This window comes from Argiope bruennichi, chromosome X1, assembly GCF_947563725.1.
Source record: "Argiope bruennichi chromosome X1, qqArgBrue1.1, whole genome shotgun sequence".
Taxonomy (NCBI): Eukaryota; Metazoa; Arthropoda; class Arachnida; order Araneae; family Araneidae; genus Argiope; species Argiope bruennichi.
In genome coordinates, this window is record NC_079162.1 from 122,032,485 (window position 1) to 122,054,711 (window position 22,227).

The window sequence follows — 22,227 nt, forward strand, 5'->3', positions numbered from 1 at the left end:
TTCTGGATGCTTCAATTTGTCAATGCATTTTGTAATTAGCTATGATTTAAAAATCCAACTTTCAGTAAAACCAAATTTTATTTTATGTTCTCATATCACAACTTAAAATTAGCAATGGTAGAATATAATTTTATTTATTTTTTTCAGTTCATGGTAACATATAAAGACTAAAAAAAAAAAAAAATAGACACAAGCTGTTCTGGGAGTATCAAGAAAAATATAATCATTAGCAGAATATTTTTCTCTGACAACAAAGATACTATATAAATTCAACAACTATATTAACACTGGATGACACTTTGAAATTAATGCAATTACCTGGATTGGTGAATCAGATGCAATTTTAAATTAATGTATGCAATTCATGTTTAAATGTTCATGTACATATTCCCCCCACCCCCGCTAATTTACTGCCCACTCAGTTTATCATCTCACAATGCGGATTGATCGCACAAAATTATATCGTTGGTTTTTAGATGTCCGGCAAGTAGCTAAATGGTAATATCAGCTTAGGAGGATATTATGGGGACAAAAATTTATCTTCTCATACTAGAACAATTTTGTGAAGCATATTTTCAGAAGACGTATCTAATGAATTCATTGCAAGTTTAAGGAGACACCCAATTCACAAATTTGCATGACTCAAAACTCACAGCAATTTCTCGTTTAATTTTAATAGGGAAATAATATGAGCTGTTAGATGAGAATTTTTTCTTTGTTTTGTATTAATTAATTAAAATTTTTCAATATCCTCAACACCATATATATAATAACAAAAAAGAAATGTCAAATCACTGGCTATTGTAAATATAGTTTTAATAAAGAAGAAAAATTCTGAGAAAAAGAAGTACATTTCAAATTGGAATATCCAAGACTATTTATGAAGAAGTAAATACAATGAACGTCTGTTAGTATTAAATCTCTTTGTTTTTTCTTAATTTTCATTCCATAAATGAATGCAAAAATAAAAATATATAATTCAGATTCTGACAAATATTTTGAAATACATTTATGTGTTTTAAGATCAGTTAAAGTGCCAGTATTAATTAATCGAATTAGCTAATGCATTGTAAAAAGTAAAGAAAAAATTTATAGGAATGACATATATTCTTACATTTGTGTAAATTGAGACAGCCTCCAGCATATTTTTCTTATATCTCATAATACGAGGAACTGTCTATGAGGAGAAATGGAGATTTGCCTTCAGAAAATTTGATATGAAAATAAACATGAAGATAGCGTTTGACGCAAATCCGATTAGCATGTATATAAAGAAGGTAAATGATTTCATTAAATAATATATTTTGCTTCATGTCAACATTTATAGATTTTGAATATTAAGAAATGTCCGAATATTTTTATGATGGATGGTACAAATACCTGCTTTATTTTGAAAAATTATAAAAAGCTCTAGAATAACTGACACAGAAAACATTATGGTAACAAACAGGGCCGACACACTTAACATTTTTTCACTAATCAAGATTCGCACAAAAAACATTCAAAATTTAATGCCAAGTAAATTCTTCAGGATGAAAAAAATGAATTTGGATTTGCTTAAATAAAATCCTACTCTTAAATTTTACAAAGGCTCTTGTAATGGATAATTTAAAGGAAATGAAATGGATAATTTAGAACATGATGAAATCATAAGAATGGCAACTGATGATATTGCACCCCATTCAGTAAGCATTTAGTCCACATCAACAAGAGAAATTTGACATGGATATGAAATTTAATGCATACTAAGTTAACACCTGTGATGGATCTTCGGGGCAACAAAGAATTGAATCCAGGAATTTTCTAATCAAGAAGACTCTCACATCATGCATCAGTCACTTAAAAGTTAATTTAAAGTCAGTAAATATAAATTTTGTGAGATTTTGAAGTATTTAATAAGGAATCATAAAAACAAACTGAAGTTAAATAAATATAAAATCTTATGGATTAAAATAAAATTTATAAATTAAAATTATTTCATTGATTCCACTTTGAAATACACTTAACGAAATCAATTAACATCATCTTAGTATGTATTCCAATATTCCAGTAGAACAACAATATATTTAATCTTGCAGCATCTCTTATGATATAGTTTGCTTAAATCGTAGCTAAATTGTTAATTATTTTCGGTTATGTTGTGGAAATTCTGGAAATGGAGTGGCAATATTTCTAGAATTATTCTTAATCAACAACCTTTTCAATAGAATTACTGAAAAATCTTTGTTGATTGTACATTACTGAAAAGGAAATTATTTGCTTTTGGATTATATATATCGGCGTATGCATATCTTTTTAGGAATAACCAAAACTCAGTTTTAATTTATTGAATCAACAAATGCATTGTAAAAAGCAAAGGATACTTAATTTATATCTATTAACTAAAAATCTATGATTGGATCTTTTTTTTAAAAATCCTATAATGAAAAAAAAAGTTTTGGATTGCAGTAAACAACCATTTTTGAATAAAAAGTCAGCAATTTATTCTTTCAATTAATTAAGAAATTTTAGAGTTTGATATCTATGATTCTTACTCAACCCAGTAGTTTCTTATTTTCAGACACATAAGAATGTAAACTTTAACGAGTAACTGCTATGATATATTTCATAGGTCTGAAAATATTTTTTTGGTTTATTCTGTAATAGTTTTATAATAATCAAATAATTTTTGAAATGTTTATCTCCTTGTTTTATCTAAAAGCTTCACAACTGTTTCTTAGATGAATTTTTTTTTAATAAAATGCAATAAATTCCAATATTCTGGTAGAATTACAAGATATTTAATGTTAGAGCATCTCTTATGATATAGTTTGCTTAAATGGTAGCTAAATTGTTAATTATTTTGGGTTGGATTGTGGAAATTTTGGAAATCGAGTGGTAATATTTCTAGAATTCTTCTGAAACAATAACCTTTTCAATAGAATTACTGAAAAGAACTTCACTAATTGTACATTACTGAAAAGGAAATTATTTGCTTCAGGATTATATATATCAATGTATGTACACTTTGTCTTTAATAATAACCAAAACTCGGTTTTAATTTATTGAATCAACAAATGCATTGTAAAAAGTAAAGGATATTTAATTTATATCTATTACTAAAAATCTATGATTGGATCTTTTTTAGAAAAATCCTATAATAATAAAAAATAAATAAAAAAAAATTCGGATTGCAGTAAACAACCATTTTCGAATAAAAAGTCAGCAATTTAATCTTTCAATTAATTAAAAAAAATTTAGAGTTTGATATCTACGGCTCTTACGCAACCCAGTAGTTTCTTATTTTCAGACACATAAGAAATGTAAACTTTAATGAGTAACTGATATGATATATTTGATAGGTCTAGAATTATTTTTGGTTTATTCTGTAATAGTTTTATAATAATCAATGAATTGTTGAAATGTTTATCTCCATGTAAAAGCTTGACAACTGTTTCTTAGCTGAACATTCTTTTAATAAAATGCAAATGAATTTTAAACAATCTTATAACAGCAAAATTATAGATGAACATTCACTAAAAACACTAAACTGTTTTCACATAGAATTTTTCAACAATTTAATAAAAAATTTTGATCAGATTTTTTTTAACAAAATAAAATTTATTCATCTCAATTGTATTCCATCCCCCTTCACCCCATAAAATTATATTGAAATTTAACAGAAAATTTTATACAAAATAATCATCAATCAGGATGTTTTTCCAAGCCAATTTACTTTATAATTATGTTGAAGCAGCAATAGTGTTCAAGTATTTTACTCTTGCAGGATTATCATCAGCAGGACGATTATAAGCTTTCCAGACCGGTGTTCCACAGAAGAGCCTCATTACCTTGGCATAGTTCTAAAACAGACAGCAATGCATCAATAAAAGAATTTTTAATACAGAAAATAAATGTCATTGATTTATCTGAAAATATAAATTACTAATCTGCCATTAAAAATAAAGTTAATACAATTTCACTTTGCTTCCTTGTCTGTAACATCGTCATATATATATGTATATTCATTAACTGCCAAATTCAAGTTCTATTTGTAATTGATGATAAATGCAGAAAAATAAGTTAACTTCACTAATTTCTATTATGATTTTCTAAGGGAATAATTTTGTTTGCTAACCCTTTTTAATAATAAAAAAAGGAGCCAGGAAAATGCATAATGCTTATAATAAAAAGATAAATATAAATAAGAAAAAATATTTCAATATACAAAAATGTGTGTATTTTATTCTTTTTTAAAATTTTTCATAACAATTAGGAATAAAGTAGTAAACCTGCTATTTTATAGAATCTTCATGAAATGAAATGCAACTTCAAATGAGTTATTGATTCCACGGACAAATATTTAGAAATTTTGGACGTATTAACTCAATCAAAAGAAATCAAACTTGGTTTACGAAAACACACATCAAGGAAAATACAAATCTATTAATAAGGAAAAATTTTAATTTAAGTGAGTTTGATATTAAATATGTTTAGATCTACTTAGCCTAAAACAATATAAATGTATATATATATTAATCCTTACATACAAAATTGGGGGAAATTCCTTTCTCATTATGACACAAACAGAAAACATTAACAGAAAAAAAATTCCAACAACTAAAAGGAATTACATCAAGGCAAAGAAAATAAATCAATATATCTATTACAACAATGTATTAAATAAATGATATTTAAAATCATAAATAAATGAAAAACACATGAAAAGCAACTTGTAAATGTTTCTCAGAAATCCTTGTAGATGTTATATTATAAACTGAAAGATGCATGCAAACCTGTCAGCAATTGAACACAGCAGCACCGTTTTTATATCCAGTCTTTCATCAATTTGGCAAAAGGAAAGTCCTTTCTCGTGCAGTCTTATCTTGTTCAAAATCATTTACCAGCAAATGAACTTGCCTCTCTTTTGAGATATTCAGTAAATAATGTGTACTTACAGTAAAGCGATTGTACTGAATTTACTGAGAGAGGTTACAGAGCTATTACTGGCAAAATAAGGAACTTACAAAAAATAACTCATAAAATAAAGGAGATCGGCCAAGATGTACAGTTAGAAAAATGTACACTATTCCATAATAAACGTACAGGAAAAAGCTTCATGAAGTTATTTGTAAAACTGGTGGTGATATTTGCAATTAAAATTATGAATTTTCTGTTACCTAAAAAAGGGTTAGTCCTAAAAACTGAAAAAAGCATCCTCAGAAACCCCTGCCAAAGTGCATTTTTCAGATTATTATTATTATTATTATTTATTTTGCTTTCTCCACTGCTTAAATTTCACTTTTCTAGTGTTTAACTCAATACTGGCGAATACATTTTACAACTTTAGACTAATCCTTTTATTTACATCATGGAATATTCATAATTTAACTGCAATTACTTCACTAATTTTACAGATAAATCTGTGAAACTTTTTCTTGTGTTTTTATTATGGTATAGCGCACATTCTTTTAACTGGGCCTTTTTAAAATTTCCTTCGTTTTATTTTTCACAACTTCCTTATTTCGCCGCTAACAACGCTGTAATCAAAAGCCCTTTTAAAAGCACTTTTTTAATTTAAGGGCTTTTACTAATTACCCTATACATATTATTTTTATAGCTACAGGTATTTTTTACAACTATTAAATAATAGTATTTGTCACTGATGTGAGGATATAATTATACATACATTATTGTCAGGAGTAAATCTGTGGTAAATCCCAGCAGGTAAAACAAGAAGATCGCCTTTTGCAGCTTTAATACGAATCCATTTATCATTCTTATCCCGAACATCAAAATATCCACTGCCCTTTAGGAACAAACGTATTTCTTCATCTGTATGCAGATGTTCCGTATAAAATGCTTTGATCTGTAAAAATAACAAACTCAGTCACAATAATAAACTTCACTTTTGTATATTTTTCTGAACTTTCACATATTCTTCAGATCATTTAAAATAAATTCTAGCAAAAAAATTCATTTTACCAATATTTGGAATATATATTGACAGAACAAGAAATTCTTTAAAAAATCACATTTATGGACATGAAACCTGTGTTATCTGATAAAGATGTTGCTGACCATATTTTGAAATGGAATCAAAAAGTATTTCATGCTTTTTTATATATTACTTTAGTGTTAAACAAAAATATGTATATCAGTGGAGAAAACATTAACAGATCACACAAATGAGAATTATTGCTACCTATGTGCTATAATATCTACTTATCTTCAGTTTAAAACAGATATTTTTATTGAAAGCTTTTGTTATTGTTAAGAAAAAAATATTTATTTTCATAACCAACATTTTAATAAAAAAGTTAAACAATAAAGCAATGAATCACACATTCCCACCACAAGTTTATAAATTGAAGGCAGAACAAGGAGGAATAGTAAAAATACTCATATTGTGGAACTCGGAGTACTTACCATAAATTGTGATAATGATAACAGTATGTTGTATATTAAGTTGTGCAATGTTTTAGTTACTGCGTTACACGATAAAATTATATTAGATTAGTTACTGCTATGATAACAATGGTCTCAAAAAAACATCAGACATTACATTGACTATGAGAAAAAGCTCTTAAAGGAGAAAATGATATTATCGAAAAAGAAATAAAGGTAATTTTAGCAGGAATCAAAATGGGGGGGGGAGTCAAATTTTGTTGTCAAGTAAAGTAAACCCATATTTTGCTCATGGTATACAGGCACAAATAATCTTCAAGAGAAATCAGTATTTGTTTCACGCAAATATAATTTTTGTTGAAGAATCAGGCACATCCATTGGGCATGTTTTGCAGCTCAAAAAGCTTAAATGAAACAGGTGCATCAAAAACAAGCCAAATTAAAAGATAGAAGTGAAATGGGGTGGTGAGGAGAACACTTCATTATTCAGATTAAATTCTAGGGAATCATTTGAAAATTGAGAACAAATATATTTCTTTAGAATTAGATATGGAAGAAGCAGCCACTGCAATGAGTGTAAAGAATGAAGGGGAAAATCAAATAAATAAATTCAATTTATCAACATATTTTTTTTAACTTATGGATGACCTACTGAATCTCATGGTGTATGTCACTATAAAAGATGACTATGAGAATCAAATTTTGAATTTGAATCTGTATCTTGTTGAGGAAAACTTGGAAATAATTTTTATTCATGAATGACTTTATAAACACAATTTGGATTAGTACACTATTAAGGCAATTACAGTTACAAGTAGAAGAAATTTAAATGAAATTTTTGATGAATATAATGACATTTTATATGATAAATTTGGAGAAATAAATAAACATGAAGTTAAGCTCAAACTCAAAATCGAACTTAAATCTATATTTTGTAGGGTTTGAACAGAATCTTTTAAGAGGTCAGGTTGGAAACGAAATTGACAGTTTAGGAAAAGAGGAAATAAAATTGAAACCTCTGAATAAGCAATACAACTTATTAGAGTATCTGTAAAAAAATTGCATAGTTAAAAATGACTCCAATAAAAGAAATAAGTGCTGTGCAATATAATCATAGGAGTGCTCTAATTTTTAATCCTTTTTGGTACAATCCAATTTGATATATCTGCATCATTTTTATTTAATGGAATCACTACAGATGCATGTAACTATTCTGGTCCATGATATGCTCCTCAAAATATAATAAAAATATCTGTCACATTCTATATTGTTATTATGTTTACTTGCTTAATAATTATCATTTAAATGAGTATTTCTTCACAGAATAAATATTTTTTGTGAATGAATCAATTTCTAAACATATATTGGCAATATTTGAACAAGGTTTTCTGTACAGAGCACATGTGTCTCAAAATAGCATTTAGCCACACAATACTGAGCCTAGACAAAATATCAAGTGAACTACATATATGTCACATCATAAGGAACAGATTGGCTTAGCTTTGATTGAACATGGAGATTTACTGATTAGTCTTCAAACATCGAAAGGGAAGACACTTTTCAAAGAAAGTAAGAACATGCAAATGAAAGACTGATTTTCTTAAATTGAGGTAACTTAATTATATATATTTACATGAATGCTGCAAAATTTATATACAGACATAAAATTGTAAATTATTAGGAATTTGTGTTCCTTGAAATTACCATGCCTTAAACAATTGAGTTACAGTAAAAAAAAAAAGGAGATTATATAGAATAATAATAGGATAAAAGAAATTTTGAAAGTGCCTTCTTTTAGATTCTTCTTCATAAATAAAAATTATTAAAAAATCATTTTTATTTAAAGAATTTCACACAAATTTAATTAAATTTTCATTAACATTCTTTCATTTTTATTTTTATTTTTTATTTTTTTTTTTTTTTTTTTTTAGCTATTTTGAAATTTTCTTACCATAAAACATTTTTCACGGTTGAAAAATGTTTAAAACCCATTTATAACATCTCTGGAACTACATTCCATTTTAATATTGTCTCTTATTCAGTTGAAAGTTCTGGCAGGAGGGGGGTGGGATTATGCTTTGTTATCACATATGCACAAAAGAAGAAAACTAGGATGGAGAGAAAATGCAATTCGTCACAAAGTCTTTTCATAACACAAAGAAACATACTTCCAATGGTTAAAAATGTTAAATGTTATGTGCAAAATTAAATATATTAGCGATTTAATTTATACAATGAAAAAAGAGCAGCAGATACTACAGTTTTAAAAATGCCTATACAAAAGCTGCCCTTGTTAAGTATGATCTAGAATATATACAAGTAACAACAATAGTAAAAGATATAAACAAAATAACGCACCAAACAAAATATGAAACCATGCTTTACAATTTAAAAAAAAAAGCTTTACCTTTTCATCATACTCAGGCAAGGTATCCTTTGAAATTTCAACTAAATCTTCATAATCATAGCCCCTGTTTTTTCTCAATTCAGTATATTGTTCTTCTTTATCAAGATTGTCAACATCAATCTAGAATATATAATATGAATTAAATATTAAATATGCAAAAATATATCTACAAAAAATGTCTAGTAGCTACACATTTCAAAATAAAATAAATTGTCAGTAGCATAAAGTTCTATTTACTTTTACAAATAAATAACTTTCATCAAAATTTATACTACAAAAAATATACGGATGATCTGTGTCATTTAACAGAGAAAGAAAAGAGGAGAAGTTTTCTAAAAAGGTGAATCCATGAATACTAACATTTAATACTAAGTATTTAATAGCTGTAGATTTTAACCTTTTTTTTTCTGATGTACTTTTTTTAGTATTTAGTTTCTTTCATTCTTTGCAACTAGTTAACAAAGTTTTCCCACAACAAATAATATTTAGATTCAAGAAGGAAATTGGCAATCAGTTCAGTTCAGTGAATTATATTTAAACAATGAAACATCTTTATTCTTTAAATGTCAAAGTTTTAGCCTCTTTAAATATAGATGCCTATTATATATAATTTAATAATTGCATTATTCAAATCATAAATTGTTTCAGGGAATTTTAGAATGCTCACAATCTTATGAAAATTATATGAGTTATTCACAGCTTGAAAAAAAAAAAATGCTTGGGAACTTTGTATTCTTTTTGTCAGTTGAAAATAAGCATTGTTGTATTTTTTACAGCATCAGCTATTTTGAAAACACATCAAATGATTTATAAATATCACATCCTGAAATTTTCTTACATACTCCTCGATAAATGTGTAGATGTCCCCCCCCAGCATAAAATTTTGGACATTATTTAAAATAATGAGTATCCTGACTGCACAGATTTTTAGTTTCAGAGGCCCTCACATAACTGCTCTGAGCTTTATGGTAAACAAAACTGGTACTTATGCATTAACTGCATGCTACTGTGGAAAGAAAATTTTGAAAAAACATATAATTGAGCAAATTTGATGATTTTGAGGAGCAATTAATACACAAGTATCAGAAAACCGCATATGTATTTTGATGCATTCTTTGACAAATTTAGTTTAAAATTGATGAGAATCTATACACTTTAGGTGCTCATATTAGGAACCAAATTTCATTTACCCAAGTTGTGAATTTTTGAATTAGTACATTCACATGTTTCCAAAAGCATAGACAATCAATCCATAGATGGATTTGATCTCAAATTTAATTTGGGCCTATATTTTAAGAATTAAATTTGTGCAGCAATTATTATTTATCTAGCTCTATACATTTTGTAATTATTGTTTTTACCTGTATTTCCATAGTCAGACTTTCTCAGAAAGAATGTTGTTAAATATTTAATAGAAATTTAAAAATTTTATATTAAGCCTGTTTACCAAATTTTACCCGCCTAGCTGAAAATGGTTCTGAGTTGCCATGGTCATAGATAGATGAACGCACAATTATAACCCCAAAAACGTATTTTTCTGAATTAGGGATATCTAAAACCTGAAGATTCATCAAAATCTTCAGTTTGAATTTTTAACAATTGTAATACTTTCTCTTTGTACATGAGAAACTAAAAAGGTTAAATATTTTTAAAGAACAACACATATTTTTAAATCATTCTATGACAACATTTTATGTTATGTTTAATATCAGAAAATATATATGTGACAATTATGAGAAGGCAAATGAAATAAATGTTGCTTAATACAGCAATGAAGTTGACAAACAAAGAAAAAAAAAAACCTGAACATTTTGAAGGCATTATAGATAAAGAAAAGCCGATTAACATATAGTCTATATTAATTAGCTGATAACTAATTATCTACTGATACATACAGCTATCTACTAATAGCTAATATATTTGTCTATGTTGGATATACTATGCTTAGAACTTTCAGAGCATATATATATATATAGAAAAAATAATATTATATTTGGATTTTCAGTTGTTTTTCCAAAAAGAACCAGAGTCAAAATTAAACAAGCTGTTCATAAATTTTAAAAATATTATCCAGAGGAATATGAGTTTGGTGATGAAATAATACTTTTCATATAATTTATGTTAAAATTTTTCATAAAACCTGAAGAAAAAGTAGTTTCTGCAATGGATTCTTATAATCTGACGCATGATAATATGATACACTCGGCTTTATTGAATGTAATGACAGCAATATAAAATTTGCAGATGTCTTATGGTCACTGATACAAGAAGTTAACAAAGTTTATTAAAACAAAAACTACTGAAAAATTTTATATATTATCAACAATTCAAGGAACTCTAAGCTCTCTGGCTATTATAGCCAATAAACATGATGTATTATAAAAAATAAAAAAAAGTCTACAATATTTTTAACAAAGTTTGTATTAAAAAATGGAGAGAAGTTAGATATGAAATTATACCTAATATAATGAAAAATCAAATATAAAATATAAATTTTCATAATTTTTCAAAATAATACTGTTTTTTTTTAAATTTAAATCTGATCCCCTAATTAAAGAGTATCTAGAATCTGTTAAAAAGTTGATATCTTTTTACCATTTACCTTAAAATTAAATATACTTTTTTTTTGGCTTATTGCAAAAATTTTTACTTAAAAAAAAATCTTCTACTGAAAAATATTTATGTATCTCAATAATTTTAAATATTTAATTAAATAACAAATTTTCAATTATTATTTTTAATAATGATAAACATAAGAACATAAATTTGAAATAAATTAATAATTAATTAATTTAAAAAAGATAACAGAAATTCAATTATTGATAATATACATTTTCACTTCAAAAATATAAATATGAAATTAAAGTATATATATATATAAGTATATTTTTTTATGAAGCAGAAGACAGATTTGAAGACAGAGAAGAGACATTGAATTTTTTAAGTTCTATCCCAGCAAGGCATAATTTATTTACAAGAGGTGCGGACAAGGCACGTCTGCTCTCTGTGTGGTACAAGAGTAAAAAAGGCAAGAAGAGAGAGAAATAAATTATCCGTGGTTTTATATAACATGAGATATTAACAGTAAAAATATTTTTTCACATTGCATATATACTATTAAGTTTCTGATAGGGATTTCTCACACATGGCGATTCTGATAAGGGAAACACATGGATCTTTTTAAAAGAATGTGCTTGCTGGGCATTTTTCTATCCCTTCAAGCAGAGAGTGTAAAAGTGCAAATGCAAGCATTTTTACAAAGCTTCTCTTGAATTAATTAAGTAGAAAAAGTGGAATGGGATCAGGAAATAAGACAATATTTTAGAATGGAGTTAATATGGGCCAAATTAAGATAAAACTTTAGAAATTAATTAGAATTGAAATTAAAGTTTAAAATATCATTATATATATGTAATGATTTTAAAATATCATTACATATATATATTGTATTTTGAGAATTAAGGTGGGGAAAAGGGAGGGGGGTGCAGACAGATTTGTCTATATAATCCTACTAGGCTTAATCTAGTTCTGCTACAGATTACAGCTGGGGGTTCCAATGTATAAAAAAACTTTTACATACAGCTTCCAATATATATAAAATGAAATCAATGATAAAAATAAAACTTTTACATAATTTAAATGAATCAACTTATCTAATTTTTTCTTTAATGCATGTAATCCAACATCAATATGTAGTTTTTCATGTACCGTTAAAATTGATCTATTTTGATTTGTTGAATATTTCTTCATTCAATTTACTAAACTATTTTAAATCTTATTCTTTAACTTACAATTGATACAGAATTCATATAATTTCCATTCTGAGTTATCTTCTGAGTTTTACATTGATATTCTTTAGAATTATAATGACTCGCCATATAACAGTGACAAGTTACTTTTAAACATGTTATAAAGTTTAAAAAGTTAGGAATCATTTCATCAAGATGTGACATTTATGAAAATTTTTATGCATTTAAAATATTTCAAATTACCGAACTTCATAGGAATAATCAGTCCCCAAAGCTTTTTCCACATTTTCCCCCTATTTTTAAATTAAAAGAAATAAGAAAGGGGCAATTATAACTTTCTTTATTCTAAACAGATAGTTTTTTCCATTATTATAATTACTATATAATAAATATATAAATAATATTACATATTATATAAATCATATACGTTTTTTCTAACAGCTCATCATTTAACAAATATAAATTTTAAAGTTATAGTCATTAGAACATAAATAAAAAAATATTACACCATAAATTTTAACTAAAAAATTAAGGATGCATATTAATGATACAAACTCTATCTCCCGCAAACTTAGAAATAAATCTCCAGTTAAAACTTAATATTAAAGTGACATATGAACAAAATTTTACTACATTACTTAGTTAAAATTCTCATGTAATGCTATCACACAAAATGGAATAATCATTGCATCAAAACCCAATTAAGGAAATTCATCACAACACTCATATAAAAATTTAAATTCAACTAAAAGATTGAGTAATTTAAATTAAATTGCTGTGAAATAAAATTTCTTTAAAAATTTAACAAAAATTCCAGCTAAACGACTGTTTAAATAAAAATCGCAAAAACAACATCCAATCAAATAAAAATTAATGCTACATTCTTTTAATAACAATAAGTTTTTACTGTAAAATGCGGTATTTCTCCAACATATAATTTTATGAAATTTTGCAACTATCAGCTAACCTGCAGCTATTTTATTGGCAAACATATGGCAGGTTAAAAATTGCATTCTAGAAATTTCGTGCAGGTTAAAGATCAACATATTAAAATAGACTCACTCGCCAATATTCTACTCCCGACAAATCATACAAATTTTCGATTGGGATAAACTGAGGAGGATTTAAATGATGTTCAGTTCTTGGGTCTTCTGAGGATTCATCCATGTACCAGGCTTCAGGCATTTTGGAAGACAATATGAAAAGGCGCAACTGTGTAGTTCATAGATACTAAGCTGTCAATAGAAGATTGATCTGATAACTCAAAGGTTGTCAAGATATAAATGCTTCACATCAAAGATCAAGGACACATTGCACAATAATTTTATAATTATTTCAACAAAGAATTGCTTAAGCTTCATGCAGATTTTTAAAAAGTTATAAAAGAACTATTTAAAAACTGTTTGGATCATCGTGATAACAAGACAACAAAAGTTGAAGGTGTCAATATTTAAACAAAAAATAAATAAATAAAATAAGTAATTCAAAAACAAAACCTAGTTTATATTTCGCTGTTGCCATATAATTCTTGCAAAAAATTATGTTAAAAAAAAAAAGAAGAAGAAGAAGTCATAAACATGGCTATGGAAAAATAATTCCATTATTTTTACTTTTGGTTTTATCTCTCATTCAGGTATTAAATTTTTTCAGACTTTTTCTCAGTACGAGTGGTGTTTATGAATTTTCACAAGACGTGCCAATGTGAGTTCGCAAATTGTACAGATGTAAGGTGGGTTCAGACGAGGCTTATTATTGCGCGCAATAGAAGGTCACAGCTACTTCAGGAAAATCACGTGACTGCAACGGGACACGTTGTCTCAACTGTTCACACGGGGACAATAGAGGGACAACAGTAGAGAGACAACGTTTGCGCGCAATAAAAAGCCTCGTGTGAACCCACCTTAACTCTATGGTAAAGGATACCGACATGCTCTGATTGGTCGATTTCTTTCGCATAGACTTTTCTAAGCTATATCTGCTGCAACCCTGTGTTGTTCATTTCCGCCGTACTTTTTTGTCTGCTCTTTTTCAGAATGGAGAAATTAAATCTTCCTGAGAAATACAAGCATAAAATAATTGAGATTGATGAGATTATAACTATTTTTTGTATTTCTGATCTTAATAAATAAAGAATTAGCTCATGTAGCAGTTTTTCTGTGAAGTATTATTAAAATAAGATTTGAAAATCAAGCTTTTATTTTACGGAAAATTTTCGGCTAATTTTTTAATTCAATTTTCATGTTAAAATTATTACCATAAAATATATGTATGCAAATATACTATATTTATTAAGATATTTAGATGACATTAAACGGTATAGAAATCATTACAGTTCTTATTGACTATGCATGTAAAATAAAATAACGCAAGAGATTTATTTTTTAATTTCATATTAAAATTATTACCATAAGATGCCTATCTGCAAATGTGCTATATTTATTAAGATATTTAGATTATTATAGTTATTAACAGCCTAACAATCTAGTTATTAATCTTAATATTAGTTATTAACTTAATATCAAAATTTATAAATATATAAATAGTTTATACATCTCTTTTGAATACTTATTTCTTGCATTTTTGTAACACATATTTTAGGTATGGATTAAAGAACATGGACAAAGATCAGAATCAGTTTGGCGTGTTCAGAGAAAACAGAAATCAACTGGACGCCTTAATGTTTATAAAGGTGAATTTAGATGCCAACACAATGTGCAACAAGTAATAACTAATATTTTATATTGTTATTTTTATATAAAATATTATTATATTAATATTGTTATATAAAATATAATATTAATATTATATTAATTTTATATAACATTATTTTATATAATATTATATTATTATTATTCAATTATTTATATTATTTTTATATTATTCAAATGCATTACGTGTGTTATTTTAAACACTTTATGTTTTATTATTTAGATAATAACAAGGTTAGATTTAAAGTTTATTTAGCATGTGGCAAGAGACATATTTGTATCTGTCTAGCTATAGATATATTTAATTGCATCAAATTCCATTATAATAAGTATTTGTATTATTCATGTTTTTAAAATTGTTTTAATGTTACAAATTCATAAATGTTTTAGAGCTAACATATGTTTTTAACCAAGGTGTGATCTAAAGTTCATTTGGCTTGAGGCAAGAATGGTATTTGTGCCTGCCTTGTTACAGAGCACGTAGCAAATATTGTATAGTTTATATATATTTTCCTAGTATGGAAATATCTGTTCTTTTTATTCTCTTTTCAATCTTCTGATAAGTTCAATAAACAAAAGAAAATCTGTTTTTTTGTGTGTGCTATGATTTGTCATCTTCATAACACACATTTCATGAATAAGAGCACATTTTATCTTAAGAAAACATTTAAAAAATTTCAGATCTGGCACTAAATTGACTTGAATTTAAAAGTTGTACGTGATAGACCAGTTGCACCCAATGAGGGGTTAAGAATTGAATTAAAATATTGAAATTTTATAATTTTAATAAATTTATCATCTTTAAACACATTTTAAATATTTTTAAAATAAAAAATAAAGACTTTAGATTAGTTTATTATTATTTAAAATTTTTAAAACATTACTTCATAGCTTTATAAATAATTATTTTCTTCTACTGGAATTAGACATCAACACTTAGTGCTCTCATTATTGATGATTACACAAAAACTATTTTTACAGGTATCAAAACATATGAAAGAAAGTAAAAATACTGGATGCCCTGCAGTTCTTAAAATTACTATTTAAAGTTAAGTTTTAATTATTTAAATTTGATTAATAATAATAACAAATAATATATAATCAAATATATGAAACATGGGCAGTATTTATGGAGAAACATATTGCAAATACTTGATGTATAGGGGTGAGCACTGCCTTTTGAACTTTGTTATGAAAAAAAATCATACTTTTATCATGTCTTAAAATGCAGGAACAACATTTCCATAGTTTGGCTTTTTAAGAATTGCCTAGAGATAAGGATTGTCCTCTAATTTCTGTCTTTTTTTTTAAGTTTCAAACTTTTATGTACTTTCGTCACAGCAAACTTCAATAGTTTCATAATCCAGTATAATCTAATATTTCATATCTTAAGTATAAAATTAAATTTCTAACTACTAAAGAGATTTTTAATTATTTTAATAACTTACAAATAAAGATTATTTTTATTTTATACTACTGAATTTAAACATAAAACATTTTAGATTTGTAATGTAAATATTATGTAATGTAATGTATATATTATGTACATGAAAAATATTTGTATTTTCATAACTTTTAACTAAATTAATACATGACAGGTAACTAGTATATATTGTGGCATACATGACTGGCCATCCTATTCTATAGACATTCTAATTTAAGCTTCTAGTATAAAACATCAAGAAAAAAACTAATGAATTCAGTTTTATGATCAAAACCCTGCACTCCATAGAAATAAAATTTAATTTATTATACCTTTTTATCATGAATTGTCAAAAGATCGAGATAAGAAATTTTTATTTAGTGTGATTGTTGAATTTATTTGTCACTTATATACTTATAAAACTAATTATTTAAAAAAAATCAGGTTACATTTTTCTTCATATGTGTTAATATCTAATATCTGCTTTGTTTATTTATTTATTTTTCAATATCAATAATTATTTCTTATATTTTCAATAATAATTTTTTTATCTTTAATATTATTATGAATTATCATATTTTGAAAAGCTTAAATTTTCTTTGCTTTTATTTCTGACGTTTAATATATCCATGGTAAAATATTCAAATTGTTTTGATTACAGGTATTTTTTCACTGCCAAAACACAAAGAACCACTCCCAGAAGTTATAGAGTTTCCTGCTTTATATGAGCCTCTGTATTCTCATAATCATTTGCTTGATAGTGTTGCTGTTAAAAAGTTCAGACCATTATCAAATTTAATGTGAAAGCATTTGATATAGTTGTTTGAATTAGGACATATAGAAGTTACTGCAAGACAGATGTTGCAAATGGAATTAGAGCTTCAGAGTGATGAAGATTATGAAGAAGCATACATGGACAGTTCTAAGCTACCCTAATTATCTTTCATAAATCACTTACTAAATAATGAATTTAGGAAAATCTAGGGGTCACAAAAAGAAAGCAATATCCTCTTACAATCAACAGCCATTTTGTAAAGCTGCCTTTTCAAAAGAAAAAGTAGCTTGATGACTGCTGTAGTGACTCTAATAATGAAGCAAAGTATAGATTTACTTAGCAATGTTCAAGAATTGATAATGGTTTATGCATCTGGCCATATGGACAGATTAAATAATCGTGTTTACTTTTTTTTATTTCTTCATGTGTAGCTGGTGGAATACCTATTGGGTGCTTCATCACAAATGCAGAAGAAACTAATATTTTTCGTGAAGGAGTGAAACATCTTTGTGAGTGTTTCCTTGAGAAATGTTATTTATTGCAAAATGGGCCACTGATTGTAATTACAAGTGATGATCTTAAAGAAAGAAGTTCTGAGTGAAATATGGCCTAATTCCACTTACTTACTCTGTAAGTTTCATGTGCTGAAAGCATTGTGGTGATGGCTTATGAACAGTGAACATAAAATTCTAAAAGAGCATTGTCAAGAACTATATTTTTCTTTTAAAGCATTGATGTATGCAGAAACTGAAATGCAGCTGAAAGAGTTGCTTCAAAATATGTTGGAGAGTAGCATGGTTAGGAAATAAGACAAATTCATCATATATTTGAGTAAGTTGTTCTCCAAAAAGCAATTATGGTGCACTTGTCATAGAAAAATGCTTTTAACCAGGGGAAACAATACAACAAACTATGTTGAAATTTTGTTTAAAGTTTTAAAAGAGACAGACCATACTTGGACAAGTGAAAGCATTTAGCTTAATTCAATTATTAAACTTCATTGTCACATCGTCATTTGAGAAGTATCTACATTGTAGATATTTAGATTTTAGTTTTGGGCATTCTTCCAAAAAACTAGTAAAAAAGTTTTTGCCTGATGATAAAGGGACTCAGAACATCAGATCACTAAATAAGTGCAATACTTATTTTGAAATTGATCACTATTTTGTTGATTTGGAAAGTTTCATTTGTACTTGCTTTGTGGTACGAATGGAAAGCTAATGATTTACTTTCGCAATTTGATAATAATACACTTCCGCATTCTTCAAATGATACACTTTCACCTTTAGATATTGACAAAATTTCACAGTCTTGCAATGATAATAACATGGTTCTACCAACTATTAACACTATTTCACTACCCATTGCAACTTCATATCAAAACTCGGATAGTGAAGCAGATAATGATGATGATGATTACTTACAAAAATTTGATGATATAAATAATTGGATTAAATCCGGATACAAAAATAATCCTGATGTTTTTAAGCCAGCAATAAAAAAATGGTGAAGAATGTAAGCAAGTTTGGAGAAACAGAAACTGTATTGATGTCTGCCTTGCATAACTTTGGAAGGTACTTTTTTAAACTTATTTTTGTAGGCTTGTTAAGCTTACATTAGAAAATTTACAAGATAGGAAATAAGATTTAATGTGTCACAATTTAATGTTTATATTATATTGTGGCAAAGTAATTTTTTTATTTTTAAAGGCTATACTTTTAAAATCCAGTTTTAAAGTCTGTTTAGCTTTAGATTTCTTAATTGTTTGATGCCTTTCTTTTAATTTTTATTGCTGTAAAAATTGAAACTGAAAGAGTGATAAATTTACTACAATATATATTCAGAACAAGAATCTAAAAATATAGTGTTAAAATTTCAGCTAAACAGTGTATGGGTTTCTATTAATTTTATTTTAATGTTCTCTAAAGTATTGTTAATGCTATATGTTATGGGTTAACACTAACAACTTATCATTTTTTTACACCACACTTGCAGAGTTCAGTGGAAGAAAGTGTCAAATGGCAGTGTGAAAATTTATATATTCTTCTTTTATAATATGGTAGGATCTATTCTATAGACAATTTAATAAGATAGTTTCATTATGAAAAGAGGTTTTATAAGTGGCTTTCTTGTATTTTTATACATTCTAAAGCTAGATTTCTTTAATTCATTAAAATGTCATGTAGGACTTTCTTCCACTTAACTCTTCAGTTCTATGATGAAAGTTGGAGAAAATGTACTTAGATTTCTTCTTTTGTTTTTCCCTCCTTTTAGAAATCTTAATTACTCAAGCAGAGTTTTAAAGTGTAGTAGAAGGAGAGGCAATCAAATACCTGTCCAACCTACAGCAAATTGCAAGAACAAAATCAATTTATCGTGGAAGGAAAAGTCAAGTTGGTGGAAGACCAGTTAAGCGAGCATTACCACCTGCCCTAAAAGAACATGTATATGGAATTTTCTCTTGAGTTACTTAAAAAACATCCAAAAATAAAACATAGTTTGACACATTGTGTTGAAAAGAATGTATCTCTTCCAAGTTAATTTATACATATTTTATTACTTTCATACTTCAAAAATATGTTTGTTATTTGTAATTTTTTTTATGTGTGCTTTAAAAATGTATTAGAGCATTTTAACAAGATTTGTATGGTATTAAAATAATTAGTATTAATATGGTATAAAATTTAATGCTATTATGGTATTAAATAGCACTTATTTCATGAAACTGTTGTATGTTAATTATTTTTCAATTTATTATATATATATATATATATTAAAAATTAAAGAAGTTGAAAAAAGTATTTACCAGTTGCTCTGTTGTGTATTGATACATTTCCAGAAAATAAATAAAATATACCCTTGAAGGCAAAGAGTCCTGAATTTTTATTGATGTTATATGCATTCATTTCTATCAAACTTTTCGCAAAATCAAACTTGAGCTGTTATTTGATGGGATTTGAAGTTATTCTTTACATGTGCATTCTAAAACTTACTCCTGTGCATTGAAGTCATTCTTCTCCTACCTTTTTCTTTTTCTTAGTTTTTATTATTTTCTGCAACACTCTTCAAAGTTCTTGAATAAATTGTTTTCAAAGTAGATGGTCTTAAGCTGTGTATGGAAAATCAAACAAACAACAATAAAAGAGACTAATTTATGATTTTTTTTTATCATAAAAAATAAAAGTTGAAAAATTATTTCCTGGGGATGTAGAAGGGACATTGGGAAGCACATAGCCTCAAAGGACTTTCATCTTCCTTTCCAGCTGAAAATTGAAGTAGTTAGTGATATAAAACATAGTTTATGCTTATTTAAAATATAAAACACTAGATATTTATGATTAAACATCTAACTAATGTAATTGGATATAATTTTTTTTTTTTTTTTACATTTTTTTTATCCAAATAATTAAATTTGCTAGTCATGCCAGAGGATGAAATGCAAAGTGAAGAAGGGATTTAACACAGTGCTTCAACTTGAAAATGATAAGAACATTTTATATTAGAATATTGAGAATATTATTTATTTTTTTAAAAATTTCAAATACAAGAAAAAGAAATATATGAAGTATTTATAGTTTTTTCTATCTGCTGTAAACATGTATTTGTATATCAATTATAAATCTATCAATTAAACAAAGAGAGAAAAAGCGTTAGGAAAAATGCATCTCTAATCCACAAAATTTTTCATTCTAAGAATTGTAATCAGTGTTATGCTATTATTATGAGATATTAAAAAGTAAGTCTACCATCAACATTTTATACATATGAATTATTTTCAATATAAAAAAATTTTTAAAAAACATAAATGGGTACAAAAGTCTTCAAACTATAATGAATGTTTTAATTTATTTGTAAAAAGAGATCTTGTCCTAAATAAGTTTTTATTTTGAAGTTTTTAGATATACTCTGTAAATACAGTTCATAAAGGAGGCAAAAATGGACTATATGTAGAAAATTCATGTTTAAAGTCAGAATATATATATATATATATATATTTCAATAAAATAATTTATGTGAACAGAGTGAGCAGTAAAAACTATGCTAAATCTATTTTGTTTTGATAGTTAGTATGTACTATTGCTCCAAATGAAACTAATAAATTTCAAAATATTAAAATATTTCCAATTGAAAAGAGTTTTTTAAAAAAGGTTTGAAAAAGAATTAAAATGTTATTTTTCATTTCAAAGTACTTAGCAGTGATTTGACATGTTATGCCATTTTTTACAACTTTATTAAATTGTTTTCATTGTTGAGGGCATGATGACATATTATTTGCTTTAGATAAAATTCAAGCTGTACTCGCTTGTGGAAGTAGAAAAATATTTTTACATATTGTAAGAACTTAACTAATATTTTAAATTATAAATACTAAAGCTACATGTTTTTAAAATTTTAATTGTTTGAATGTCTGAAGAAATTGTTTTCAAATGGAGTTAGGGATATATAACTTTAGTTATTTAAAAAATAAAATTAAAACAATTCTTTTTAACATGTCTTAATAAAAGTTTTGGAAAATATATTAAATTTCTTAATACTATTTATTACTCTGAAATATATTTTTATAAAAATAAATATGTACATTTATCCTCCCCCCTCTATACATGTAATATTAATCTGGAACACATATACAACAGAAAAAATCAAATCCTGATACCTAAATTCAAGAAATACAAAAATTACAATTTATTAAAAATATTTTTGTGTTTCTTCTTAATATTATTTTGATATAACCAACAAAAGTAGCTATGAAATCATATATTCTGTTAAAGCTTACATAT

General features: G+C 26.2%; 1 protein-coding gene and 1 long non-coding RNA gene across 2 annotated transcripts; one reads left to right on the forward strand and one right to left on the reverse strand.

The window, feature by feature from the left end:
- Positions 1-3,579: 3,579 nt before the first annotated feature.
- On the reverse strand, positions 3,580-13,908 carry LOC129958065 (acireductone dioxygenase-like). The gene is made up of 4 exons (XM_056070235.1): positions 13,606-13,908; positions 8,795-8,914; positions 5,669-5,848; positions 3,580-3,842 (listed from the first exon to the last, which is right to left on the reverse strand). The coding sequence occupies exons 1-4, from the start codon at positions 13,726-13,728 to the stop codon at positions 3,723-3,725; spliced, it is 543 nt and encodes a 180-aa protein (XP_055926210.1). The 5' UTR covers positions 13,729-13,908; the 3' UTR covers positions 3,580-3,722.
- A 386-nt stretch (positions 13,909-14,294) lies between these two features.
- Positions 14,295-20,090, forward strand: LOC129958066 (uncharacterized). Its single transcript, XR_008783121.1, has 3 exons — positions 14,295-15,264; positions 17,336-19,023; positions 19,724-20,090. It is a non-coding gene; the product is annotated as an uncharacterized LOC129958066 (long non-coding RNA).
- Positions 20,091-22,227: the final 2,137 nt, after the last annotated feature.

Coding starts and splice junctions, on each gene's coding strand:
- LOC129958065 (XM_056070235.1), bottom strand. CDS start 13,728: ATGCCTGAAGCCTGGTACATGGATGAATCCTCAGAAGACCCAAGAACT. Junction 5,849..8,794: donor TGCCTGAGTATGATGAAAAG/GTAAAGCTTTTT, acceptor TTATTTTTACAG/ATCAAAGCATTTTATACGGA. Junction 3,843..5,668: donor GATTTACTCCTGACAATAAT/GTATGTATAATT, acceptor TGTCTGTTTTAG/AACTATGCCAAGGTAATGAG.